The sequence below is a fragment of the Lepisosteus platostomus genome, chromosome 26 (assembly GCF_059453375.1).
Source record: "Lepisosteus platostomus isolate fLepPlt1 chromosome 26, fLepPlt1.hap1, whole genome shotgun sequence".
Classification (NCBI taxonomy): Eukaryota; Metazoa; Chordata; class Actinopteri; order Semionotiformes; family Lepisosteidae; genus Lepisosteus; species Lepisosteus platostomus.
The window spans coordinates 15,435,494-15,462,590 of NC_142636.1; the positions used below are offsets into that span (position 1 = coordinate 15,435,494).

A 27,097-nucleotide genomic window follows, 5' to 3' on the forward strand; every position below is an offset into this window, starting at 1 on the left:
GAGTCTCACGTTCTCCACACCCTGCTTTTGTGTTCGTGCTTCTAAATGTGGAGAGCTCTCGTCCTCTGTCTCCCACAGGTGCGCAGCCTGTACAACAGCTACAGCGCTTCGGGGTGCAGCTGGCGAGGCCGCGCCAGCCAGCTCTGGGGTATTCCTTGACACTTCCTGTTCCTGAATTGCAGCGCTTTGAGCTTTCAGGAGCAGTTTGTGGGGTTTTTTTTCTCCTGGGGATTTGGTGGGGTCGTGATGAAACCGATGTAAAAACAAACGGAACATTTCAACACTCCAGGAAGCTGAGTTATCCTCAAACCGCTCCCGCTGGCGCGAATTCGCAGGAATAGTTCCTCTGGGGAGCGGCGCGGTGAGATTGTGCCCCAGTTTGGTCAGATGCTTGCATTGCCGTCATAATAAAGACGTATTTAATTAGCCACCTTCCCCTGTTTTCATGTTCAAAAATATTCACTTGAAAACTTTAAGGGTCAATTGCAACGGACTTTCGGATTAAGCTCGCAGTTGTGTGTTCGGTTGCGGGCCCGTTAACAGAATGACCACCCGGAGATCATCTCCAGCTCTGAGCTCCCTGCAGCGCCGCTGGAGAGCAGCTGGACCGGAGCTCGGTGCGGCGCCGAGAGCTCAGCACTGCTGTCGTTCTAATGAGCTCGGACTGCAAAGGGCCCGGAACCGGAGCGTATTGACTCAGATGTTGGCCACGTCAATACAGAATTATTACTTTGCCTCGCGTCTGTACGTAACTGAATGTCCCTGGCAGTTAAATGTTTTTTTTTTTAAATTCAAGGACGGAATTAACGTTAAAATATAGTAGACAAGGGTCCTTGATACTCAATTGCAATCATTCACGGAACAAACAAGAACAGCCGCTGGGATGCGAGTTTGAACACGTACGGTATTGTAGGGGCTTTCATACGGACATCCTTCAGGCGAATAAGGAACCACAGCACATTCATGGCTTCGTGCCTGCAACACTATAACTGTAAGATTTGTGCAATTACTGGGGCTACATCTGTTACACTTTATCTGAGTTTTTGTATTGTATGTTTGGGGAGGCAGGGAGTCAGATAAGTAAGTTACAGCTGTGCTGAACAATGACCAAGGCGCCCACTGCACGTTCCTAACAGCGGAGTTAGCAAATCCGTCCCATAATGTCCGATAGCGCCAGCAATTTTATTATTTCAAATAAAAACAGCAATATAATGTGGCAGTACGTGGGAGTGGATTTCATGCACATGTTAATATATATATATATTTGCAGCTCTGAAAAGGTAAACTCAGGAGACTTCTGTAACAGATCTTATAGGGTCATTTCAGCTCATACGTGTTAATAAACGTATTTATTAATAAATGCGGTGTGACTGGAAAACAATTTTAGTTAAATATTATAGCAATTTTCAAGCGACAGATGCTTAAATTCACGACTCAGCGACGATATTATTTCCACGGTATTCGGGAGGTTCTAGCGTGATCCTGAGCTCCGCTCTGCCCGCGGCCGAGCTGCCTGAAGCCCGTGAAGAGGTGGTTTCAGTCTCCTGCTTCAGGACCACTAGAGAGCAACAGCTGGGACTCTGGGCTCCTTATAACTGAGAACAGGTTTCGAACGGAGCTCGAACTTGAAATTTATTGCCGTATGTAACCGGTACGTGTACTGGTACAATGGGATTCTTACTGACAGAAAGTCTCTCGATTGTTAAAACAAGTGTTAAAACACAAAGTGCAGACAGTGCAATACAAGTGAACAAGCGAACAGTCCGAATGCTGCGGACGAGTGTCAGCGGCCTCTCTGTTGCAGCTGCTCCAGTGCAGCACGGAGCTGCGGGCTGGACTGCAGGTAGTTCGCTGCACGTGACCCCACAGAAAACTACTGCGGCAACAAAACCGGTTACGTAACATGCATTAATTAAAGTGCGTCACTCATTAATTAGGAGGTGAGAACGCTTCAAGTTAATTGCTCTCACCTGTGCGCGTGCTGCGGGTGTGATAAAAATGGGGCCTGGAGGGACGATGCGCTCATGTCCAGGGTGTCAGGTAAGGTCACTCACCTTCACGGAGACAGGGGTTGGGAGTTTTTTTTTTTAATATACCGGGATCGCTCCAAGTGTATCGGAGCCTAGGAAAACAAGTTTAAGAAGCATGACCGAGGGCGCCCTTAATATACAGCACGGAGAATATCGTTATAACAGAAGCTGATCTCAGGAGTTTTTAATTTTGTCTTGTGGTAAACGTCTTTCAGAAGCCTCTTCTCAGCTGGAGTCTCCTTAACCCGTTAGTGTGTTATGTAAATAACATTTACGTACTCTAACTGGTCTCGTTCCCTCCCACAGCGATGCCGTGGATACACTTTCTGGTACACGCGTATTTCCTGCTCAATTATGGTAAGCTCCATTATGCCGATTATGCAACGCATGAACTTTAACAGGAAGCCAGTTGTAAAAAATAATACAAATAACCTCTGATTTGCAGTTGCGAGGATAATGGGTCATTGTTTCGAATACCTGGGCAAACTGAGCGGGGGGTGGGGTGGGAGTGTATTTTTGTTTCTGTTGGGAGGAAAGTCAAGTTATTTAACGGTGCGTGAACGCCTCCCTGCACCTGCCCGGAGAGCACCTTTCCCGCAGTCGGAGGACGGGGAGCACGCCAAGAGTTCCGCGCGCTGCAGATCTGCACAGCAGGCTGCCCGCTCGCGGAGCTGTGCAGGTGAGCTGTTTGCACAGCTGGTTACTAATGAGTGGGAGTGGCCGTGGGCACCAGACGGGACAGAGCGGTGCGCAGGCTTACAGGATGTTGCAGATGCCCTCAGACTTCAGAAGCGACACCCACACCATAATATCCGCAGATCAAAACAAGTGGTCGCGTTTTAAGCCTCCTCTCTCACTGTCCCCTAGATGGGGGGGACGGCCGTGTCTGATCTGAACGGCTCAGCGCTGTCGCCCGGAGATACTGCACCGCGGGGCAGAGCGGATCGGTCAGCAATGCTCAGCCAGCTGTAGAAATAGACTTCTAGACCAGAGGAGTGCATTCCTGCAGTCCCCAGTACGTCTCCAGGCTCCCCGGGGTCTTTAGAAAGGGGCAACTCCAATTGCCTTCAGGCAGAACCCAGCTAGTGAAGTGCCGAACCGCGCAGGAATGAAAATCCGCCGAGACACCGTAGTCCGGGTTCCCAGGAGGTCCGAATTAATCACTTTATCAAGTGCACAACAATACAGCGTGCAGCGGTAGTTGGTGGCAATGAAGTGTCTTTTCTGCGAGCTCACCGAGGGGTAAAAAACCAACTAGACGCTCCTGGCGCAGAGCGGCCCAACTGTTTCAATTCCTGGCTCTCGACGGGATTACAAACCAAATGTGACCTCAGTCTTTCGCAGCAGAAAGATATGGGTTTGACTGCACCCCGAATCTGCCCCCCCAAAAATCATTTCCTTTACCCAAAACATCTGGAGAGGCTAAGAGCAGGGGCGAGAGCCCGCCAGCTGCGTGTCTTATCCGCGTTCTCTCTCGATAGAGCAGCAAATGTTCAATATTACCGCCGGGGTCCCGCTCTTACCTGTCGCAAGCTCGTCGAGGTGTCGCTGTGTGCGGCGCCGGGCTCCTGCGCTGCCTTCCTGCAGGTGCAGGTGAAGTATAACCCGGGTCCGGGGCCGAGCTCGGGCTCTGATTGGCTGGCGTCGCTGAAAGCCGACACCCTGCTGGGCGGCTGCAGCCCAGCGCTGAACTTTCCGAAAGCTTTTTTTTGTTTTGCAGCTCAAGCCCTGTCAGTCAGCAACCAAGACGTAAACAGTTTTTTGTAAAGGTCAAATACCGCCACAGTGTCGATCAGACACTTCCCCTCGAGGGCTCGCTCTGCGCTACCAGCCTCTTGCGAGGTTTTTTTTTTTTAGTAGTCTTTCCTTGTCTTGAACTATTTCCTGGTCAAAAACAAAACGGTTTCCCGTTTTCTTAGATTAAGATGCATCGTAATCCACCATGTGTGTTAGTGTGCTCCGAGTCCTGACTTGTTTACAGACCTGGACGGCATGGGCAGGGTTTCACAGCGCAGCCTCTGCTGGCCATTCAGCAGAACCATCCTGCCGCAGGGTCTGGGGCGCCTGATGCTCTCCTTCAGCCAGTTTGCCCCCTGGCCGCTGGTGTGCTGTGCCCTTATAGGGTGGGGAGTATGGTTTTATCCCCTGGGGCCAGAGATCTAGGCTGGGTGTTAATTAAAAAAATCTTCTGCCAGACGTGTGCTTGTATTAAGTGTTCCTCTGCCAATTTCCCTTTTGCAGTGTCTAGATAGGCGTTATCTTAAACCTCCTAGGCATTAGCGAGCTGAATAAAGGCAAGATCCTTGTTTGTATTGATTACTGTAAGGCAAAGGTGATCTGGACGAGCAGCTCCTGCCACAGCTGGCTGCCACTGGGTCATCGTGTGAGTCGAGCTCGATCGGGCCTCTGCACGAGGTTCTGTATTCCACCCTGTTGGCCTGGGGCTTGCAGTTTCTTGCTTCTGTGTGCCCTGCCCTCTTCTGAGGAGTCTTCGGGTCAAAGCGTCATGTAAGAATCGAGCTGATGAGCCCATTCAAGCCATCAAGCTTAGTAGTTGGTAACGAATCCGAGCATCTTATCCAGCTGTTATTGCAATGTGTCTGGGTAGCTTGTTCCACACTCCAACCACCTTTTGTGTGAAGTGCCTTAGAGGGTTCAGAGCACTTATTGATTGCTACTTGTCCCCCTCTCCATTTTGCTTCAGTGTGGGACTAGTAGACCGCATCTTGATCTCTTTGGGACAAATTCCAGCACAGCAATATCCTGTTCTTCTTGATTTGTCCACAATTAAGTATCCTTTGCTTTTAGAATGACTATTTTAACCAGCAGGTGATGCCACTCCTGATACCAGTTGGGGAGTTAAGTAGCAACGTTTGGGTAAGAAAAGATCAAGCTCTACTTAAGATCACTTCTCAAAGGGTTAATGTCCCTCGAGGTGCTGGTTTCTCTTGGCCTCTGGGGCGTCCAGCCATGGGGGGGCCCCCTCCTGACTCAGGTCGGTGTGCTGCAGCTGCAGGTCTCGTCTCCAGTTTTGTTCTGTTTCACATGCGCCACAACAAGTGTGTATCGGAGCCTGCTGAACTGGAATTTCAGGATCCAGCTGGATGGCTTCTGCTTATTCTTGCAGCTTGTCTGGATTAACCTGACCTCAGAAAGAAGGCAGGTGTGGTGTGTAAAGGGCTGTGTGCTGCAAGAAATGAGACTGGAAGTTTCCCCCCTGCTTCCTTGAATTAGAGCTCTTCCTCTGGGAATGAGGACTATTTACAGCTGGCAGCCCCCTGAAGCCCAGCAGGTGTGAGCCTGGCCAGTACCTGAATGGGAGACTCCTGGGAAAGTGAAGGCTACTTCTGGAAGAGGTGTTAGTGGGACCAGTTTTACACTGTAAAAATCTTTCAGATGTGAAGTAAAACGGAGGTCTTGACTTTCCCTGGTCATTAAAAAAATCTCAGGGTGTTTCTTGAAAAGAGTAGGGGTGTTACCCCGGCATCCTGATCACATTTCCCCCTGTCCTTTACCCATCATGGCCTCCTAATCCCCATCTCTGAACTGGCTTCATCCCGCTGGTCTCCTCCCCACTGAGAGCTGGTGTGTGGGGGGGCAGACTGGTGTTGGTGGAGGGGAGTTCCTATTACCTGCAAAGTGCTTTGAGTGGAGTGTCCAGAGAAGTGCTATACAAGTGTTGTAAGGATTCTTTTTAACGCCATCTATCATCAAACATCATTAAAAGAGGCTACACTGCTTTGTGCTCGTTGCCCTGCCCTCCTCATCCTGCAGGTATCTGGTGATTGAAATGGTGCGGCTTCAGCACAGTGCAGGATGGGCCTGGATTTAATGGGGTCCCTTGTCTCCCTGCAGGTCTCTGCTGGGCGGGGATCACCGGGAGGGAGTTCGTTAATGTCTTCCCGCAGGATGGCGACCCGGGCTCGGACGTGCAGCGGGAGGTGACGATCGCTGCCGCCTCGTCCGCGGGCTCGACCGCCGTCACGGTGCTGGTGTACAACACCAGCTTCAGGCAGGAGCTCTCCCTCGCCGGCGGCCAGATGACGACGGTGTCCCTGCCGGCCCAGGTGGATATGCTGGGCTCCTACTCGCCCAGCGCCTTCCTCGTCCAAGCCGACCAGGAGGTGTCGGTCCTCGCCCTCCGCTGCAGGCCCGGCTCCTGCGCCGCCAGCCTGCTCTACCCCGTGGGCTTCTGGGGCAACCATTACTACGCCATGGCGCCGCTGGTGCCCGGCCAGGCGTCCCTCGCGGAGATTGTGATCACCAATCACGCGTCCAACAACCTCGTGGACATCGTGCTCGCCGCGCCAGTCTCCTTCCAGGGCAGGGCGTACTCCCGGGGGGACGTGTTGACGCTCCGCCTGGGCCCCTTCTGGAGCGCCCAGCTGCAGAGCCCGCAGAGCCTGTCCGGCTCCGAGATCACGTCCCAGGAGGCCGTGGGGGTGGTGTGTGGGTACACCTGTGCCCCGGAGGGGAGCCAGGGGTGCAGCTATGGGTTTGTGCAGCTGCTGCCCACCTCAGGCTGGGGCGACACCTACGTGGTGCCCCCTCTGCCCACCCAGTCCTCCTCAGACCTGCTGTACGTCTTCACCTACCTGACCACGCGGCTGCAGGTTCGGGACAATCAGGCACAGCACGAGAGAACGCTGCTGGGGGGCGCTGTGGAGGAGCTCCCAGTCAACCCCTCCAGCGCTGCCTACATCACAGCCAGCAATGGGGTGCAGGTGGTCTACTTCTGCTCTGGGGCGGCCGCCCCCTTCCTGATCAGCCTCCTCTCCGCTGACCGCTCCTGCCTGAACTTTGGCCTCGTTGCCCGACCAGGCTTCCAGACCCACGCTGTCGTGGTGGCCAAGGGCTCGTCCGGCATCCAGCTGCGCTACGACGGGGTCCCTCTCCCTCCCGGCGTGTCCTGGCACAGCGTGGCCGGCGTGGACCAGTCCTGGGGCCTGCTGCCCATCGGCAGCCCCGGGCAGCACAGCCTGCAGCAGCTGGACGGGCAGTTCGGGGTGTATGTCATCGGCACCAGTCCCACCAGCTCCTACAGCTACCCGGGCCTGTGCTCCGGTACAGGTGATGCTTTCTGTGTTGCTGTGACCCCTTCTTGAATGTCTTTTTTTTTTTTTTTTTTTTTTTCCCTTTCCGTCTGTATAAGAACAGAGGAAAAGGAAATCGGGAAGATGAAACGCATTGCAGCAGGTACCTGACTATACAGCAAAACTGCTTAAGTGGATTTTTAATGGTCTTGGTTTTAACCCTTCTCCTGTTGTGAGGAAGTGGATCGGTATGTTAACAAGGAGCTTTTAAAATTCTCCAAGTCTCATTTCTGACCTGCAGAATAGGGGCCTTTTAATCCTTGTTCAGTAGAAGCAAAGTTAGAATTCTGAAGTCTAAATGTGTCCTGAGGCAGAATGGCTGTTTGCATTGGTGTCTCACAGAACTGACACCCTGGGTTCAATTTCTGGGGTGCTCTCTATGTGGAGCTGGCGTATTCTCCCCTTGTTCATGTGGGTCTCCTCCCACATTGGGTGTGTCCTGCCTTGCACTTGTTGCTTGCAGTATCTCCCACGGTTCCGAACTGGATGAATCGGCCTGGAAATAGACAGACAAACCATAATTCTCATCTGTTTATCAGCTCACGCCAATGCCAGTGTTGCACATGCTCAGTTTCATGAGCAACAAGCCTTCCTGCTGTGTTTCCTGGCATGATGTTGGTCTCTTCCCCTCTCCGTACAGCTCGGGACCCGTGCCAGGTGGTGCGCTGTGGGTACAGTCGGCAGTGTGTGGTGAAAGCTGGGGTGCCCATGTGCGTTTCAACTGCTGGGCTGTGCCAGGCCTGGGGGGACCCTCACTACCTGACCTTCGACGGCACTGCCTTCGACTTCCAGGGCAGCTGCACCTACACCATCTCCCAGACGTCCTGCCCTGGCGCTCCACCACTGCCCGGCGGCTTCGCTGTGCAGGCTGCCAACGAGAACCGCGGGGATGCCAGGCTCTCCTTCGTGCGCGAGGTGCATGTGACCCTGCCGGGGGTCAACATCACCATCATGAGGGGCGAGGAGCCGCAAGTGAGGGTGCGTGTGCCACGGTCGTGGGTTTTTGACTGTGTGGTGGGGGCCCTGAATGGTGCTTGTGTTGGATACAAGTTCTGATTTCGTTGGCAGGGGAGTGCAGGGCTTAATATTGCTGCCTCACAGTGTTGGGGGTCCTGGGTTGAACTCCTGGGGTGCTGTCTGTGTGGAGTCTGTATGTTCCCCATGTATGCATAGGTTTCCCCCAGCAGTCCAAAGGCGTGCTGACAAATGAATTGGCCTCTGGGAAATCTGGCCCAAATGTAAGTGTGTCTAGTGTGACATCAGTCCAGAAGGCAAAGTCCTGTCCTGCTTTCCACATGTCCCTTGCTGGGACCCTGGATTGGATAGAGCGGTTTGAGATGGGTGGGGGGTGTTGGTCTTTGGGCAGAATGCACACTGGGACGCTCTGACTTCCCTGCTCTGGGCTGCCCTTGCAGGTCAATGGGAGCAAGCACTACCTGCCCATCCGCCTGGAGGCCGGGGCGCTGGTGCTGTACCACAGCGGTTTCTCCGCAGTGCTGGCGACGGCCGGCGGCCTGCTGCTGCGCTTCGACTGGCTCCACCACCTGCAGCTGGAGCTGCGCCGGGATCTGGCGGGCGCCGTCTGCGGCCTGTGTGGCAACTTCAACGACGACCCCTCCGACGACCTGCTGACCCCCGACGGGCGGCGGGCACTGGGCAAGGAGGACTTCGGGCGGAGCTGGGCAGTGACGGGCGGCGCCGGGGGCGATGGCGGCTGTCAGCATGGCTGCGGAGGCGGCCCATGCCCACAGTGCAGCGCCGAGCAGCTGAGCCGGTTCAGCCTCAGGTCCTCCTGCGGGCTCCTGGAGGACCAGCTGGGGCCCTTCGCCCCCTGTCGCGCGGCTGTGGACCCCACGCCCTACGTCCGCGGCTGCATCTACGACCTGTGCGTCTTCGAGGGCGCCGGCGAGCTCCTGTGCAGGGCGGTGAAGACGTACGCGGATGCCTGCCAGTGGGCCGGGATCCAGGTCTCCTCCTGGAGAGGCCTGGCGCACTGCCGTAAGTACCGCAATCTCCGGGTGCTGGGCTCCCCTCATGGCTCAGCTGAGTCTGTGGTGCCAGAACAGAAGGATCAAGCCGATGATTCTGGTTTTAAACTAGTTTGCGTGATGGATGAGTAATACCCTCGCTTCTTAGCCTTGTGCATTTAAAACTTACTGTTCTGTGCAGCGCAGAGCAGCGATCTTGAAGGTTTATAATGGAGTGGTGATGCAGAATCCCATCCATCCCAGCCCTGCACTTCCCTGACTTCTGTGGGGCAGAGTACTGACCTACAGGTGGCTGTTTGATTGGGGGGGGGGGCTGTTCCTGCCTCATGCTTGGCCTCTTCCACTTTGTGTTGCAGCCCTGACTTGCCCTGCAAACAGCCACTACGAGCCCTGTGGCTCAGCGTGCCCAGCGACCTGCAGTGACCCCGATGCCCCGGCTCGGTGCCAGGCTGCCTGTGTGGAGACGTGCCAGTGTGATGTGGGCTTCCTGCTCAGTGGGGGAGGGTGTGTCCTGCCCCAGCAGTGTGGCTGCACCTACCAGGGCTTCTACTACTTGCCCGGGCAGCAGTTCTGGGCTGACAACCAGTGCCAAGAGCTGTGCACTTGTGACCCCTCTGCCCACCAGGTCCGGTGTGTCCCGGCTCAGTGCCAGCCCAATGAGCTCTGCCGCTCTGTGGGTGGTGAACTGGGGTGTCATCCAGTCCAGCTGGGGATCTGCTCAGTGGAGGGAGACCCTCATTACACCACCTTCGATGGGCGTAGGTATGACTTCGAGGGCAGCTGTGTCTACCAGCTGGCCGCATCGTGCCCTGGCTCCCTGGGGCTGGAGCCCTTCGAGGTGCGCGTCCAGAACGAGCAGGAGGGCCCCACAGGGGCGGCCAGCTCCAAGACCGTGCTGATCCTGGTGCATGGGTACCAGATTGAGATCACCAGAGAGCACACGAGCCGCGTCCTGGTGAGTCTGCTTGTGGGGAAGCAGAAACAGCCTTAAGATCTGGGATTGAAGCCCTAGGAATGTCTGGGATATTTGGCACAATGGGGGGTTATTGTGGTAAGATGAGATGGAGTTCCTCTAGCTCCAGTCGTTTTAGTCTTGAACAGGATTGAGGGCACATGGGGTGGGTGTGCATGTTTGTCCAAGTAAGCCCAGTGGTTTGCTTCAGAGTAAAAGAGGAAGTACAGTTAAACCTCAGAACAGAAAGCCTTTTACACAGTGGGCTGTAGGAGTAGGGAACAATCCATGTGGTTAATGTTTTTTTTTTTTAGGTTTCCCATTTTATTGCTTGCAGGAAAAGTCTTGACTTGTCTTCCCTCAGGTCAATGGCATCCTGATCAGCCTCCCTTCGCTGCTGAGCGGAGGGAAAGTGAAGATGTACAGGAGGGGTCTGGCGGCGACTGTCGAAACCGACTTCGGCCTCATTTTAACCTACGATTGGAACAACCACGTCACCCTGGCGCTCAACAGGACATACGCCGGCTTCCTCTGTGGGCTGTGCGGGAACTACAACAACAACCCCGCGGACGACCTCGCCACCAGCAGCGGTCAGCTGACCTCTGACCCCACCACTTTCGGGAGGAGCTGGAGGACGAGCCAGGTGCCCGGCTGCCAGGATGCCCGGCCGCAGGGCCAGCCGGCCTGTAGCGAGGCGCAGAGAGCCACCCTGTTGGGACGCAGTTCCTGCGGCATGCTCACTGACCCTCTGGGCCCCTTCAGGGAGTGCCATCGTGCTGTCGACCCCGACAGGTTCTTCCAGAACTGCCTCAGCGACGTCTGCCTCAGCCAGGGCCGCCAGGGCGTCCTGTGCCAGTTTCTTGCCAGCTATGTGGGGCAGTGCCAGGAGGCAGGAGCCAACATCTACCACTGGCGGTCCTCAGGGTTCTGTGGTAAGTGATGCCAGCAACGCTCCCCACAGGTCCCCAGGTATGCTCACCTAACGAAGCGCTCCAGATGTGGAGCGCCGTTTCAGCTGGTTCCAGCCTGTGACATCTTGATGTAAAAAATGGTGCTGGTTTGTAGTGATGGAGAATTAACCAAGCCTAGCACGCTTCAAGGAAGCTGCTTGTGCTCCAGAATGCCAAGCCTCTTCTAGGGCGTGCATCTGCCTTCCAGTAGGCCAGATGACCGAGGATGTTCCGTTGCTCCTGCACTGCTTGCTGGTAATTCTAGTTCAGACTAGAGCTGCCATCTTGCTTGAACTGGCTGATTTAAGATTGCTCTCTAGTTGTGCACAAAGTCCTCACTTTGCTTATTCGGTCATTCCAGAACTTTCCTGTCCTGCCAACAGCCGTTACGTCCTGTGCTCCACATCGCCCTCTGCCTCCTGCATCCAGTCCCCAGGGCCTGTGGGCATCACCTGCAGGGAGGACTGCCGCTGCCTGTTCGGGTTTGTGCGCAGTGGTGACCAGTGCGTCCCGAGCTCCCATTGTGGCTGCCTGCATGAGGGTGTGTATTACCAGTCTGGGGACCGCTTCTTCCCCGACTCACAATGCACGCAGCTCTGTACCTGCTCCGCGGGCAATCGGGTGCAGTGCCAGCCCTCTTCCTGCCCCCAGGGCGAGCAGTGCGCCATGCGGGAGGGTACACGTGGGTGTTACCCACTGGCAGCACTTGATAGTGGAGTGGTGAACCCCATCCATCGCCATTCCGGGTGCTCGGTGGCCGGGGGCCTGCACTACCGCTCCTTCGACGGGCGGGCGTTCGACCTGTGGGGGAACTGCACCTACACGCTGGCGCAGAGCTGCCCCGGCTCGGGGCCTGGGGTCCCGGTGGAGCCCTTCTCGGTGCAGGTGCAGCATGAGCGCGTGGAGCTGGAGATCTACGGGATGACCTTCGCCCTGCTGAAGGGGCGCGCTGGGGAAGTCCAGGTTGGTGAGCTGTGGCCCGGGGGGAATTAACTGCGTGGGCTAGCAACACTTGGAGATCAAAGGAGTCAGGGTGTGGCAGGCTAGGGAGCTGTGACTCCCCTGCCCTGCCACTAGAGGTCACTAGTCAGCCCAGACATTGAAGGTGTTGGCCTTGAGAATGCATCAAAACACTAAATCAACCCCATATCAAGAGGATGTATGGAGCTAGTGGTGAATGGAAGTCGATGGCTGTACACCTGAACTTGCTTTGACATGGAGTTCATGCCCCCTCCCTAAAGTCAAGCTCTGTCTAAAGTAGTCCCAGGGATGTCCATCAATATGACTCCCATAACTTCTAGGAATGGTTTTATGATCCAGCTTTCCTTTTGGATCAGATGGCAGTCAGTGCAAAGCCCTTGTTAGGACTATATCGCTCATGTTCTCCAAGATCAGCGATTTTTACATGTGCCCTAACTGTGAAGCTGAGTACCTGGTGTGAAAAGGAACAGCTCGTGCTGCTTCTTCATCGGGAGGCTCCAGGCAGCTGTTGTGTGGAGTCGGAAGCCTGCTCTGTGCATGGCTGGGGTGCTTGCTGAGATCTTCCCTCTTCTCCCAGGTGGATGGTGTAACTTGGACCATCCCGGCGGTCCTGGACCGGGTCAGTGCCGTTCAGCACGGCCTGCGAGTGCGCGTGGAGACGCAGGCGGGGCTGGTGCTGCTCTACGATCTGCAGTACTACCTTCTGGTCTCCCTGCCCGGGAGTTACGGCAGCCAGGTGTGTGGTCTGTGTGGGGACTTCAATGGCAGCCCTGAGGATGACCTCCGGCTCCCGGATGGCCGGCTGGCCAGCGATCCCCAGGAGCTTGGGGCTGCCTGGACAGTCCCCGCTCTGGGGGCGGGCTGCCCAAAGGGCTGTGGGGAGACCTGCCCTCGCTGTGACCCCGGAGCGGCCTCTCAGTTTGGGTCGGAGCACTCCTGCGGGATGATCGGGGCTCCTGGAGGCCCTTTCGCTGCCTGTGTGTCGGTGGTGGATCCCCAGCCTTTCCTCAGCAGCTGTATCTACGACCTGTGCCTGTCCCAGGGGTTGCTGGCGCAGCTCTGCCGCAGTCTGCAGGCCTATGCTGCCGCCTGCCAGGATGCCGGAGTCGACATCCTGCCCTGGAGGAGCCCGGAGCTGTGCTGTGAGTTTCTGTACTGGAATGGACAGTCTTCACCCCAGATTGATGCCTGCTTCCAGCAAGTGCAGAACCTTTGTCAAGACCTTTACACAAGTCCTACTCTGGACTTTCAAGAGCCCTGTTATTACTGGGGTTCAGTTGGGCTGCCCTTGAGCCCCCAAGACCATGCATTTCCTACCCCACTACTGCAGTTCTGCTTGTGTTTGGGGTTGCTCTTAATTCCTCTTATGTCTGAACTTTAGGGTTCAGGAGATCAGGAAGCCTTTAAAACTACTGGCTTTTATTGGGATGCTTGAACCTGGAATGCTTTAAGAATTAAAGCAAATATGCATGCTTGTGCATTAATACTGGAAAGGAGGTGGTCTTGACATTGCAGTTAATTTTAACATGTTGCTGCTTACATGAGTTACACATGTCCCTGCTCTAGGACCTGTGTAAAGGTCAATTCCATACATGTGAAGAAACTTCAGCTAGCTTATTTGCCTCTCCAAGCCTTGAGTTTTGATTCTGCACAGCTACAGTAGCTGAGCAGGTGGGATGGAGCCAGGGTTTCTGGTGTAGCTATGGGCTCTTCAGGGTATGGAGGGCAGGGAAACCTGCACCATGGAAGAGTGCTTGTCTAACCTTGATGAAACCTGCAGCTGGGCCTTGTGTGGTCGTTCCTGTGCTGGATGGTTAACTGCACACCCCTCGACTTCCAGCTCTGACCTGTCCGCCTGGCTCGCAGTACCAGCTTTGTGCAAAGATGTGCCCCCTGTCCTGTGCCGGGGCCCTGTGGGGGAGGTGCCCACAGACCTGCGTGGAGGGGTGCGAGTGTGCCCCGGGACTCCAGTTCAGTGGTGAAGGCTGCGTTGCCATTGACAAATGTGGCTGCTTCCACAATGGCCGCTATTATAAGGTACCACTCTTTTGATTATTGCTTACCTGTTCAATTTCTTTCCCTCCCCTGTATTTTCTTGGGCTGTGGGAGTTAACCTCTTCAGCTGGGCTGTTTTTTTTTAATCCATCTGCGATGTAAACAGCTAAGCGTCCCCTGCTGTGCACTGCTGTTGCCATGTAGAAAACATGCAGGTTTGGGGGGGGAACACTTGGCTCTCATCATTAAATATCAACTTGGAATGGGAGCAATAGTTTCCAGTTTTGCAGCTTTCCATGTAGATAAGTACTGTGCTATGCCTACAAGCCATTGCCTAACTTGACATGAGTGTGACTGACATACGAGTAGAAATGCCCATAATCTGCTTAATGCCTTAATTGCAGCAGTGTTGGAACATGGGTTGGGTCTGATTTTTCTGCCCTGTGCCCATAGCTGACTCAGTGCTCTGACTAATGCATTTTCTGACAACCGTTGGATTTCAAGGCTGGCTGTCTAAAATCGGCATTTCTTTTTTTTTTTTTCCCTTGTCAACTTAAAGGTGTCAAACCTGGTTTTACCTGTTCAGACTGAAGACTAATTCGGGGGAAAACTGCTGGATGGTTTTGTGCAAAGCAGGCGGGGGGGGGGGGTGTGAGTCGGTGCATGCAGTGTTTTTCTAACTGATCTCTGCTCAACAGCCTGGCGAGGCAACCTGGGAAGAGAGGTGCACCAAGAGATGCACCTGCACGCCCCCTGCTGGCCTGTCATGTGTACCCGCAGCCTGTGACGAGGGACTGGAATGCAGAGTGGACAAAGGGGCACTAGGCTGTTTCATGGGTAAGGCCCTTCTGCATTTCATGGCTCTCGTGTGTAACAGGCATTTTCCTGGCTTGTGATTCTGAAAAGAATTGAAAAGGCTGCAGTCTACTAATTCATAGATGATAAAACGTGCTCTAATTGTATTCCTCCCAGACATGTACTGACTAAGCTAGCTGTGTTGGTCTCCAGATTCCCCCCTGATGAAGGAGAGGGGGACAGTTCTGGCTTGCAGTGGGTTCCAGGTTGCCCCACAGTTCTGGGAGTAAGCTGCTTTCTGGTGCCGTGTGGAGCTGAATTGCACAGCTGTCTATTCCAGAAATTGATTTAGTCCTGTATAAACCCCAGGGAAGACTGAGGCCCATCTTGTAAAGGACTGTGGGGGTTAGGAGCTGCCACAGCCAGCTGGATGGTTTTCCTCTGATCATGTTTTGGCTGACTTTACTACTAAACCAGCCCGATGAGTGGGGAATGGATGGGCTGTTCAGTCTGTCCTCTGGTCTGTTTGTATGTGCTGAGGAAGTCCACCAGCTGTCAGTGTGGATCCTCTGTCTGTACACATTGCTCATGTGGAACTTCCCCTCTAGCGTGGCACTGTCCCAAGAACAGCCACCACGAGCCCTGTGGCTCGGCGTGCCCAGCGACCTGCGGTGACCCCGACGCCCCGGCTCGGTGCCAGGCTGCCTGTGTGGAGACGTGCCAGTGCGACGCGGGCTTCCTGCTCAGCGGGGGGGAGTGTGTGGCACCTAGTCAATGCGGCTGTACCCACGATGGATTCTACTACCCAGCCAATGAGACCTTCTGGGTGGATGAGTGCCACAAGCAGTGCACCTGTGACCCCCTAACCTATCGGGTGACCTGCAGGCAGGTGACCTGCGGGCCACTGGAGACCTGTCAGCTGGTGGGCGGGGTGAGGCGGTGCCAGCCCTTAGGGGTCAAATCCTGTTCGTCTGAGGGTGGTTTGCACTTCGTCACTTTTGATGGCCTCGGCTATGACTTCCAAGGTGGCTGTGTTTATCAGCTGGTGGGGCTGTGCTCTGGGGACCCCAGTCTGACCCCGTTCACGGTCTGGATCCAGAGGGGGAGGGGCGTGTCACCGGCTGTGATGTTGACCGTGAATGTGTACGGCATCACCATGGAGATCGGCACCAACGGTGACGGTAGAATCCAGGTAAGGTCTTCTCGCACCATGACTTTCCCCACACGACGGTGCAAGTCGTGTTCTTGCACGAGTGGAGCGTTGTGAGCTTGCAAACTGCAGAAGAAAGGCAGTTGGTGGTCATGTAGCATTGATTTGTCAAGAATTTTTGAGAAGTTTGAACAACCTTTGTTCAGGATTCAGTCCCAAAACGCGTACTGCTTTCCAAGAGGTCCAAGTGTGCAGATGTTGAGCGCAGTTCTATGCCTGCTGGGGTTTGATCCCAGTTGCTTGTTGGCTCCCAGCATACACAGCACCACTCGATAGCCATGGCAGTGTTATCTGGGTGTTGCATGGTGTAGATCTTGCAGGGTTGTGACTCAAACCACATGGGCAACAGGGCTCCTGCAGTTACAGAAGTGACAAAGGAATCAATCTGCAGCAGGTGGACCTTCCTCCATGCTAAACCTTTGTGTCCTTTCCTCTTCAAGGTGGATGGCCTCTTCAAATCACTCCCTTATTTCATGCACTCTGACAAGGTGGTGACGTACAGCGCAGGGCTCTACATGGTTGTCAGAGCGGACTTTGGTCTCTCCCTGACCCTCGACAGCACCAGCCATGTCACTCTTGCAGTGCCCAGTGTGTACTCAGGCGCCCTCTGTGGCCTGTGTGGGAACTACAATGCCAACTCCACAGATGACCTGACAGGACAAGACGGCCGGCTGGCCGAGAGCATGGATGAGTTTGGGCGGAGCTGGAGAGTCGGAGGTGATCCCGACTGTGTGGATGGCTGCAAAGGGGACACCTGTCTGGGATGTCCGGAGCTGCAGAAGGAGCTGTATATGGGACGCGATTCCTGTGCCATGCTCACTGACCCCAGTGGGCCCTTCAGAGAGTGTCACTCCACTGTGGACGCCCACAGGTCCTTCAATAACTGTGTGGGGGAGGTCTGTTCTAGTGGGGGCCTGCAGTCGGTTCTGTGTCAGTCCCTGGCACGCTATGTCTCTGCCTGCCAAGAAGCTGGAGTCCACATCTCTCCCTGGAGAAATTCCACTTTTTGCGGTGAGTGTGCATAACTCTTGAAACAGACCTGACTGCCTTTGCTCTTCAGCAGTGGGCGGGGGAAGCTTTCTCGCTTTTTAAACTGATTTATGCCAGATTGAAGTTGTGTGATTGAGCATGAGCAGAAATCGAGCAGCTAAACGCCTAGGGCCTTTCTGGATCGCTCTGGCTTGCTTTAACTACGTCTCTTCCCCATGCTTATCTGAAATCTGAACCCATTTGTTGAAAAGGGGGCACATGAGCGCCATCCATGTGCTGATCAAATCGCAGGCAGTGAATGTTTGCTTGTGCTATAAAACTGAGTCACCAGCAGAGGGTGCTTCTGAGGTGTTATGTAGCTGTTGCACCCTGAATTAACAAATTCATAAACAAGCTTGTAGTACTTGCTCTTTGGGCATATCCCAATACTTCTGGATTTTTATGATGGCGCTCAACTCCATGGGAATCCTAAATGATCACAACTTGTACAATAAAGAGCTGCCTGCTCTTACTGGAAGGGTTTCTCCTGACTACCATTAGATAGTGTTGTAAGCGGGGAAACTGGCTCCACTAGGTGGCAGTGTTATACAGATCTTAAACTTCACAATGCTAGAACAGACCAGATGGGTAGACCTTGGAACCACTTACTCTTTATGCAAAAACCCATTAATTTCCTGTGGGTTTCTGGAGTTGAAAAAGCATTTTCCCCTTTTCTCCTTGAGCAGACCTGCTTTGCCCAGCTGGCAGCCACTACAGTCTCTGCTCGGATGCTGTTCCTCCGTCCTGTGTGAGTGTTCCGCCCCCTGTGCCTGCACTCTCCTCCTCGCCATGCCGTGAGGACTGCCAGTGTGACCCCGGTCTGCTCCGCAGTGGGGGTGCCTGTGTGCCCCCCCAGCAGTGTGGCTGTCTCAACGATGGTGGTTATCTTCTGTCTGGGGAGACCTACTACACTGACTTCTGCCAACAGCTGTGCACTTGCCAGCTCGGTGGGGTGCTCCAGTGTCAGGCGGCCTCCTGCTCCAGTGGGGAGGAGTGCCGAGTGAAAGATGGGGTGCTGGGGTGTCACCTGCCAGCTCTGCATGGGAGGTGCTCGGTTTTGGGTGGCATGCACTACCACACCTTCGATGGGCGAGACTTTGACTTCCGAGGGAACTGTACCTACACCCTGGCCAGGAGGATCCCCAAGTGGGGTGCAGGGGGTGGCCTGGCATCCTTCTTTGTGCGGGTGCAAAATGAGCAACAGGAGGGATCGGCTGTCTGGCTCACCAACCGGGTGGAGCTGGAGGTTTCAGGGCAGAACTTCAGCCTGAGCCGGGAGCATGCTGGGAAAGTGGAGGTGAGGATATGTGATTTTTGCACCACATCCCGAGGACATCAGTTGGTTTTCAACTTGGATAAATCGCTCCTCTCTACTTCACAGCTGTTTAAGACAATTGACTTTTCTTTGGAGGGCCCCTCTTAAAATTCAGGAACTCCACCTACTTGTTGCATATAAGATCTTGGCAGCAGTGTGGAGCTATGATTAGATCTCCACACTTTCACGTGGAAGATGGTTTAAATCCCAAGTTGCTATCTTGGGTTTTGATGCAATGCTTTTCTTAAACCAAGTTTGATGTAAAATGGCTGTGGTTTCCCATTCAGGTGGATGGAGTGCTGGAAAACCTCCCTTTCTCGCGCCCCGGCGTGCGAGTTTACCGGCGAGGGCTCGGTGTGGTGATCCATGCCCATAGCTTGGTGAAAGTGACCTTTGACCTTCAGTACCACGTGGCGCTGATGATCCCAGACGGCCACAGGGACCAGCTGTATGGCCTGTGTGGGAACTTCAACGGGAATCCCTGGGATGATCTCCAGCTCCCAGACGGCAGGCTGACGGAGGACCCGCAGGAGCTCGGCGCCTCCTGGAGAGCGCCTGTGCTGGGGGAGGACTGCAGCGACGGCTGTGGGGGGGCCTGCCCCCACTGTGACCCCCAGGTGGCGACATCTTGGGTTCAGGAAGAGAGCTCCTGCTGGCTGACCATGGCTCCCAGTGGCCCCTTTGCTGCCTGCAGCCCTGTTGTGGACCCCCAGTCTTTCTTCGGCGCCTGCATGTATGACCTGTGTCTGGCCCAGGCGGGCCGGGCGCCGCTGTGCGCCAGTCTACAGGCCTACGCCTCTGCCTGCCAGGAGGCCGGGGTGTCCATCCTGCCCTGGAGAACCAGCGCATTTTGCCGTGAGTCGGTCTGCTGGCGCTGCTGTCCGGTGGCGGGAGGTGCAGGGCTCGGCTGTATCCTGACGGGCGCCTCCTGTCGCTTGGTTTCCAGCGCTGCGGTGCCCAGAGTTCAGCCACTACAGCCCCTGCGCGGACGCCTGCGCGGCCGCCTGCGCAGAGGTGCGGCCCATCCTGGACTGTCCCGCCAACTGCACGGAGGCCTGCGCGTGCGACAGTGGCTACGTCTTCGATGGGAACGCCTGCGTCTCTGCGGACGAGTGCGGCTGCTTCCGGGACGGGAGGCGATACAAGGTGACCGGGATGCTTGTTCTGAGCTCATGCTGAAACCGGTTAGCCTGGGCCTGAAAAGCCAGCTTGCCAAGATCCTCACATCAACCAAGCTTATTGATGACTAAATCGGTCATATGACCTCTACTTTGGGAAAGGCTGGGCAGTTTATGGCAGTCTCCAGCCAGGGGTTAATCGGCTCTGTTCAGGAATAGCAGGCTACCGGGACTTAATCGCTTTGGAGAAATCTGAAACCTCCCCGCTATTCATGATGGTAAAACTAAATCATTCCAAATTGTTAAAATTCATTAAATCATCAGAGCTCATCTGGGACCAAAATAAAACTTAAGTTGAAGTCTGAATTGAACAGGGGGTAGCCCTTATGGTCAGGTGACTCAGTGTTGAATATCTATGAAATTCAATGTTCTGTCTTTCTAGTGTAGAAATGGGCTTGAAGGGTGAGGGACTATGAATGCGGCTCTGGGGTTTCAGGCTGCCCTTATCCTTGGCTTCTGTTTCTGCAGCCTGGAGAGGACACGCTGGTGGAGAACTGCTCCTTGAACTGTACCTGTGTTCCTCCATCCCTCCTTTGTGAACCTTATTCCTGTCCTGTGCCCCTGACCTGCCAGGCCTGGGATGGGGTCCTTAGTTGTCACGAGCCAGGTACCGCTGTTCTCCCAGCCTCCCTAGCCTTTCCTTTCACAATTTCTACAGATCCCAACCAATTCCCATGTGGCCTTGGATGTTTTTGGTTTTCAGTTTCAAAAGGGGGTTTGAGCAGGGAGTTCTTATGCCCAGGGTTGTGAAATTTGACTACAGTTAGGGACAGGGGTGCTACCTTGCTTCTCAAACCAGAGTCTTAAACCCTGGAACTCTACCTGAATGGCATGGCCTGTGGGCACATCGGTGAGGTGTCTGTGGATTGGAGTGCACAGGCTGGCTGCTGTAAGTCCAGGCCGCCTCTTCTGGTGTTCAACAGACCAGTGCCCAGTCTTGAGAAACCAGATGTCTTTCTCTTCCCAGCCCTGAGCTCTGTTTCTGCAGATGACGATTGGCTGCCTACAGATTGCACAGAAAGTATTGATGGATCTGATGGTGAGTTTTGGTGCACAAATTCAGAAGCTCTTAATCCAGGTAGACTTCTTGATGGCCATTAAATTGAGATACGTCTAGCCATCCCCAATCTGGAGATGTAGACTTGGAGAAGGGACCAAGACCTATAGCTTTAGCCCTTGAGCAGGAAAGCTCCAGCAACTTAAAACCTTTGTATAGTGTTGGCTTTCCAAGAATGTCTATGCCGACTCCTGCCGAACCTGTAGTTGGTAACTTCCTGTTAATCCTCAATTTGTTTAATTGCGGTTATCTCCCCCAGCTTCTCCCTGCCCGGAACACAGCAGCTATACCACCTGTGGAACTGCCTGCCCCCGTTCCTGCACCCACAAGCTGCAGAACATGATGTGTATTACGTTGTGTGTGGCGGGCTGCTTCTGTGATAAAGGGTACCTGCAGAGCCCTCGGGGCTGTGTCCGGGAGGACCAGTGTGGCTGCATATACAACGGCCAGTACTACAACCCTGGGGATGTCTTCTGGACCCCTGTGGACTGCCGCCAGCGCTGCACCTGCGTCCCCTCCACTGGAGCGGTGCTCTGCCAAAATAGCAGCTGTGGTGCCCAAGAGCAGTGCTCATTGAGTGTGGGAGTGTGGAGATGCCACCCCACCGGCCACTTCAACTGCTCAGTGCAGGCTGGCCGCCACTTCCTGACCTTTGACCGCCGTGCCTATGACTTCTGGGGCTCCTGCTCCTACTGGCTGGTGCGCATCTGTTCCCAGAATTCCCAGCTTGTGCCCTTTGAGATCCGCCTGTCTGAGGGCAGCTGTGGAAATCGGCTCTCCAACGACGTGGACCTGAGCATTAAGGTTTACAAGACCTTGATCTCCATAAGCAAAGCTTCTCCTTTGAAGGTTCAGGTAAGCTTGTAGGTGTCGGTGCTCTGGAGACCTCTAAAGCCAAGAGCATTGGGGGGTCTTCGATCACTGGTTCTGTGGAGGGGTCTAAGCAAATTAAATGGGACTTCAAAACACTCTTCAGCCTGAGAAAATGTAGCTCGGGTGTCTGAGATGAATACCTCCTGCTGAATGGGACTTTTTTTTTTTGTTGTGACCTTTGTCACTCAGTTTAGCCTGCACTAGTGTGGCAGGAGGGTGCTTAGTTTGAAGCTGAATGTTCAAAATGCTCCCTAAGGGATGAATGCCTGCAAAGCAAACTTGATTAGTTTAGACTGAGGACCTGAATTAGCATCACCTGGAGCAGAACCCGAGCGGCGTGCAGCAGTGCAACTATCCCTAGGATAGGGTGGGATGCCACTAGATTGCAGGTCCAGAGCTCTTCATTTAGAGAAGTTGAACTGCACTAAGCTTTTCCAGACTGGTTATTGGGGTCTTGGAGGAGTTGGATGTCTTTTTTTTTTTTTAAGCTCTGAACTTTTCATTCGCAGGGCAACCATCTTAAATTTTAATGTAATGGATTTTTACTAAAACATGTAAATTAATCGGCACATCTCGCATGTACATAACATACAGCCATTAAATTACATTTTAGCAAGATTTAATGCCCTTAAATGTCTCCATTTGAGAGGATGGATTTTCTTGTTCACTTGTCTCCCCAGGTGAATGGATCGCAGGTGTTTCTGCCGTTCACATGGAACAGCCAGGTAGTGATCTATCCCTCTCCCTGGTCTGTGATGGTAGAGACCGACTTTGGCCTGCGGGTGGTGCTGTACCAGAGCAGCACATGGGTGGTTTTCCTGCCCAGAACCTATGGCAGTGTGGTGTGTGGCTTGTGTGGCAATGCCAATGGCAATCCTAGTGATGACTTCCTGATGCCCACTGGGCAGCTGGCAGTGAGTGCCCAGGAGTTTAGCAGCAGCTGGCAGGTGGACAAGGTTCCTGGGTGTGAGACCGTGTGCAGCTCGGGCACCAGGCAGTGCAGAGTGGAGGAGCAGCAGCTGTTCAGGAGGGAGCTGTACTGCGGGGTGCTGCTCAATGACATGGGCCCCTTTGGGCAGTGCACCCGCATCCTGGATCCCCAGCCTTACCTGCGCAGCTGCATCGCGGACACCTGCACATATGGGGGTCACCATTCGGCACTCTGCAGCTCCATTGCGGCCTACGTTGCAGCCTGCCAGGCTGCTGAGATCCCAGTCAGGCAGTGGAGGAGGGACACCTTCTGCGGTAGGTCTCTGTGCATGCTGCTCCAGTTGCTATATACTGTAGGAACTGCGCTAGCAAAGCTCTTCCGGTGGATCTTATTGCTCTTTCTATATGCATAAGATCCTTCTTGCCAAAGTAGCTTATTGCTCATTTGGAAAATGGGCAGGTTGATGGATGTCTGAAACTTTGTATTGCTTTGCAATGTCAAGAGTACTGCAAACTGGTGTGGTCTGTAAGCCCTGTGGCCAAATGCTGTGTGATGGGTCGGCTTTACATTACTTTAAAAGACCAAATTTACTTCCACCGATCCCCCCTAGTCTGCATGTTGAAGATGCAGTACTCTTAACTTGCAAATGTTTCTAGGGCTGCAGACGTGAGAACTCAGATTTATCCTATTTCTGCTCATTCTTAGGGGCTGCATGTCCGGACAACAGCCACTACGAGCTCTGTGGCACCAGCTGTCCCATCACCTGCTACAATCTCGCTGCCCCAGTGTACTGCAGCGCCTCCTGCAGGGAGGGCTGTCAGTGTGACAGTGGCTTCGTGCTCGGCAACGGGAGGTGCATCCCAATCTCTGATTGTGGGTGCCTTTACCAAGGGCAGTACTACCCTCAGGGCGTCTTCTACCCTGAAGCAGGGTGCCATCTGCGGTGCCAGTGCAGCATGGGTGGGCGGGTCCAGTGCTTTCGGTGTGGCTGCGGGCCGCAGGAGCAGTGCCGGGAGGAGGGGGGGGTCCGGAAGTGTGTGCCAGCCAGCTACGGCATGTGCCTGGTGCTGGCCGGCATCGGCTATGTGACCTTTGACGGTGACCGGTATGTGGCTGGGGGCTCCTGCTCGTACCTGGTGGCCCAGGCGGAGGGGTTGGGCCTGGAGCGCTTCATGGTCGTGCTGCGGATGGAGGGTGCCCGGGTGGCGAGTGTGGTGGCGGTGGCCCTGGAGGGGTACAACATCATGATCCGGAGGGCAGCGCCGCGGAAGATCCGGGTGAGTCACTTTCCTATCCCTCTCCCAAATGGGCATTCTGGAACCTGCTCCCCTTTGGGGTGTTGGGCAAAGCCAAGCGAGTTTAGTCCTGCGACCCCGCTGGCTTCCAAGTGACCGACTGCAGGAGGAGCAGGCTTCCCTGGAGAGGACTCAGCTCCAGGACCTTTCTCTTCCAGGTCAACGGCGAGGACTTCAGCTTGCCCCTGGAAATGCCCGACGGGCTCATCTGGGCCTACCAGGACGGCATCACCACTGTTCTTCAGACAGGCTTTGGGCTCAAGGTTCTCTTCTCATCCAACGGTCCGCTCTGGCTCGTGGTCCCGTCCCGCTACAGGAGCGCCACCTCTGGCCTGTGTGGGAACTTCAACGGCTTGAACTGGGATGACCGTCGGCTTCGCAGTGGTGCGCCGGCCTCCAGCCTGGCTGCCTTCCTGAGCAGCTGGGCAGAGGCGGGCGAGGGGGTGGCCTGTGACCACGGTTGCGCGGACCACTGTCCGTTCTGCAACGCTGCGCTGGGCCTGGGGGGCATCATCCAGCAGAAGTGTGGCCCGCTGAGCGTTGTGGACGGGCCGTTCGGCCGCTGCAGGGCGGTGCTGGAGTCGGATCAGTTCTTCCCCTTCTGCGTGGACGCCCTGTGCAAGACGTCTGGGGACCTGTGCCTCATCCTGGAGGCCTACGCCATGGCCTGCCGCTCCAGGGGAGGGGTCCCGGGACCCTGGAGAGCAAATGCCTCCTGTGGTAAGTGTTCTCCTGCAGGTGGTGTGGGTCTGGCCTGTGGCTCGGGTTCGTGCTTCATCTTGAGCTGACTGGGGTTAACGACACCAGGGTGTCCAGCCCTGCTACTGGAGACCCCACCCAGATTTGGTGGGTCAACACTTAACCAGTTTCTAAAAAATACCAGGTTAATAAGTTGTGATTAAAGTTGTTTAGTTTGCAGTCGGTCTCCTTGTTTGCAATTGATTGGATGACTTATTGGAGGATTGGCAATAGTTCAGAGCCATTGCCAAAAATCAAGCAAGGCCAGCAGTGGATCATGAGCCAGAAGGTGGAGCAGATGTCCTCTTTAAAATCACCCCTTTTATTCTGCGGGTGGTAGGAGTGTGAGACGAGTGGTGGTGCCCTGCGTCCTCCTGGGAGGATGACTGGGCTTTAACGGCTGTACCCTTTCTTGCCACTACCCCAGCGCTCACCTGCCCAGACCGCAGCTCCGTCAGCCCCTGCGTGGCGTCCAGCAGCAGCTCCTGCGCCGAGGTGCTCAGCCCCCCGCGGGGCCCGGGCGGCTGCTCCGAGGGGTGCCAGTGCGACAACGGCAACGTCTTCGATGGGGGCGAGTGCATACCCCTGGGCAACTGTGGGTGCCTGTACCAGGGCAGATACATCAAGGTACTTGTGGAGGTGGGGGACGGTTGGTCTAACGAACTGCAGGGGACGGTGGGGAAGGGGCTTCCCTGTGCTGCACTTTCATGCCATGTCACTACGCCCTGGGGTGCCAAGGCCGTCTCTGGCTTCGCAGGCCCTCCCTGGTGGAGGGTTCCAATCAACTGGCTTCATTAGTTGAGACTTAATTGTTGGAAGGTTGCCATACCTCCTGGGGTGAAAGAGGATGTGTGGGCCTTGTCAAGCTCTTGGGGGTGCAAAGTACAGCAGTATAATTGATCCTTTCAGGACCCAATAGGTGTGGTCAACATGCTGCCTGTGCTTCTGCCTTTAAGCACATTGAGGAGGAGAACTTGCAGGACCCAGGCAAGCACCTTGACTGGTGATCTGGCACGTAACTTTCTCATTGCAGCTGAGCCCAAGCCCCAAACCTCTTGTCTCCTAGATGGGCGCGAAGCTGTACAATGAGGACTGTACCCGAAGGTGCGAGTGCCATCGTCTAGGTGGGACGCTGTGTGAGCCCACTGCCTGCAGCCCGAGGGAGATCTGCACCCTGAGAGATGGGGTGAGGGGGTGCTACCCCCGGGAGCAGGGCTGCCAGCTGCTGGGGGGGTCTGGCCTCCAATCCTTCGACGGCCGTCAGCTGACTCTGACACCTGGTGCGCCCTATGAGCTCTCCTCCCTCTGTGACCCCACCAGTGATAAGTGGTTCCGGGTCGTAGCCTGCAGCTCCTCCCAAGGCCAGAAGACCAGGGTGCTGCATATCTTCCTGGGCTTCAGCCTCATCCGGATCCAGGACCGCACTGTGCAGGTAGAGGGGAGGCCTTGCTCGTGCTGGGGTGACTCCCTCAATCCGCTCGGGATTCAAGGCCAGGATTAGCCCACCTGTACAGCCATTGCTTGGAGGTTCATCCCAAACTCTAAGGACTAGGAAACCTGCTGGCATTGACCCTCCAAGCTTAGAGGTCCTGGCTTTATGCTGCAAAGACCATTTCTGAGCCAGAAGTGCTGGAATTAGGATTGGAAGTGGAGTGACTGTATAAGAGCCCTGCTGCTTGTAGACATTGCCTGTCGATTCTTGAAGCTTCAAGATCTAATCCACAGGTCCTGGTCCTAGGTTTCTCACTCACTTGCAGCCAAGTACTTGACCCCCTACCTGATCCTACAGAGACTGATCTTTCCTGCTCCAGGGGCGGGGAGCAGTTCTAAGACAGCCTGCATGTTCAGGAGCTGCACCGACTTCAAAGAATCCTGCTGGACCCTTTGTAGGCCTTATTCTTTACTTCAATACTAGTGGGCGTGGGGATCCCCAGAGTCAGGATGTGGAGCCCCTGATTCAGCATTCTTTATTCCTTGGGTCCCCCCACCCATGCTCCAAATGCTAAATGTTCTTCCAAAGAGGAAGTGGGTTTTTCATAGAAATTAATCAGCTAAACCTGCCTTGAATGTGATTGTAGTCCTGCCAGCTGGTTGGGTACAGCCCACGAGGGGCAAGACTATTGCTCAGGGGTGTTCTTCCCTGCTGCTCGTCCAGGTGAACGGCCGCCGCGTCACCCTGCCGGTCAGCCTGGCCGCGGGGGTGTCGCTGAGAGAGAACGGAGCTGGGGCGCTGGTTGTGAAGCGGGGCTCAGAGATCGAGGTTCAGCTCAGCCCCTCTGGGGACGTCACGGTGGTCCTGTCCCTCTGGTACGTCGGGAAAACGTGTGGCGCCTGCGGGAACTACAACGGCAGCCCCTCAGACGACCTCGTGGGATCAAACTCCTGGGTCGCCAAGAACTTCACTGGCTGGTGGGTCTCGATACTCTTCTTTAACTTCATTAAGAATGGCAGTTTCTTCATGCAGCACCAAGTTAACTTTAGCACTGTGTGTGAGCAGCACTTCAATTTGCTGCCATGGCTGGGGGGGGGGAGAATAAATCTGCACATTAAATGTTCACTTGTCTTTGTTTTGCAGCGGTGCTGCTGTCTGATGGACGAAGACCCCTGTGCTCTTATTTGTACATGCTGCTGGGTGTACTGCCCTCTGTTTTGGGAATGTTTGGAAATAAAAGTCTTGAGCAATGTGA

At 54.8% G+C, this 27,097-nt stretch overlaps 1 protein-coding gene and 1 long non-coding RNA gene across 2 annotated transcripts; one reads left to right on the forward strand and one right to left on the reverse strand.

Moving 5' to 3' along the window:
* LOC148640395 (uncharacterized) lies at window positions 1-3,604 on the reverse strand. Its single transcript, XR_015930612.1, has 2 exons — window positions 3,554-3,604; window positions 1-2,122 (listed from the first exon to the last, which is right to left on the reverse strand). It is a non-coding gene; the product is annotated as an uncharacterized LOC148640395 (long non-coding RNA).
* Window positions 1,955-27,097, forward strand: LOC148640396 (IgGFc-binding protein-like). Its single transcript, XM_088620831.1, has 26 exons — window positions 1,955-2,040; window positions 2,337-2,387; window positions 5,886-7,100; window positions 7,764-8,101; window positions 8,539-9,121; window positions 9,468-10,066; window positions 10,428-10,995; window positions 11,375-11,976; window positions 12,572-13,136; window positions 13,835-14,031; window positions 14,688-14,826; window positions 15,393-15,976; window positions 16,435-17,005; window positions 17,710-18,320; window positions 18,626-19,193; window positions 19,285-19,484; window positions 19,985-20,123; window positions 20,484-20,555; window positions 20,833-21,428; window positions 22,127-22,691; window positions 23,083-23,654; window positions 23,831-24,392; window positions 24,838-25,037; window positions 25,477-25,842; window positions 26,566-26,819; window positions 26,986-27,097. The coding sequence occupies exons 1-26, from the start codon at window positions 2,025-2,027 to the stop codon at window positions 26,999-27,001; spliced, it is 10,749 nt and encodes a 3,582-aa protein (XP_088476957.1). The 5' UTR covers window positions 1,955-2,024; the 3' UTR covers window positions 27,002-27,097.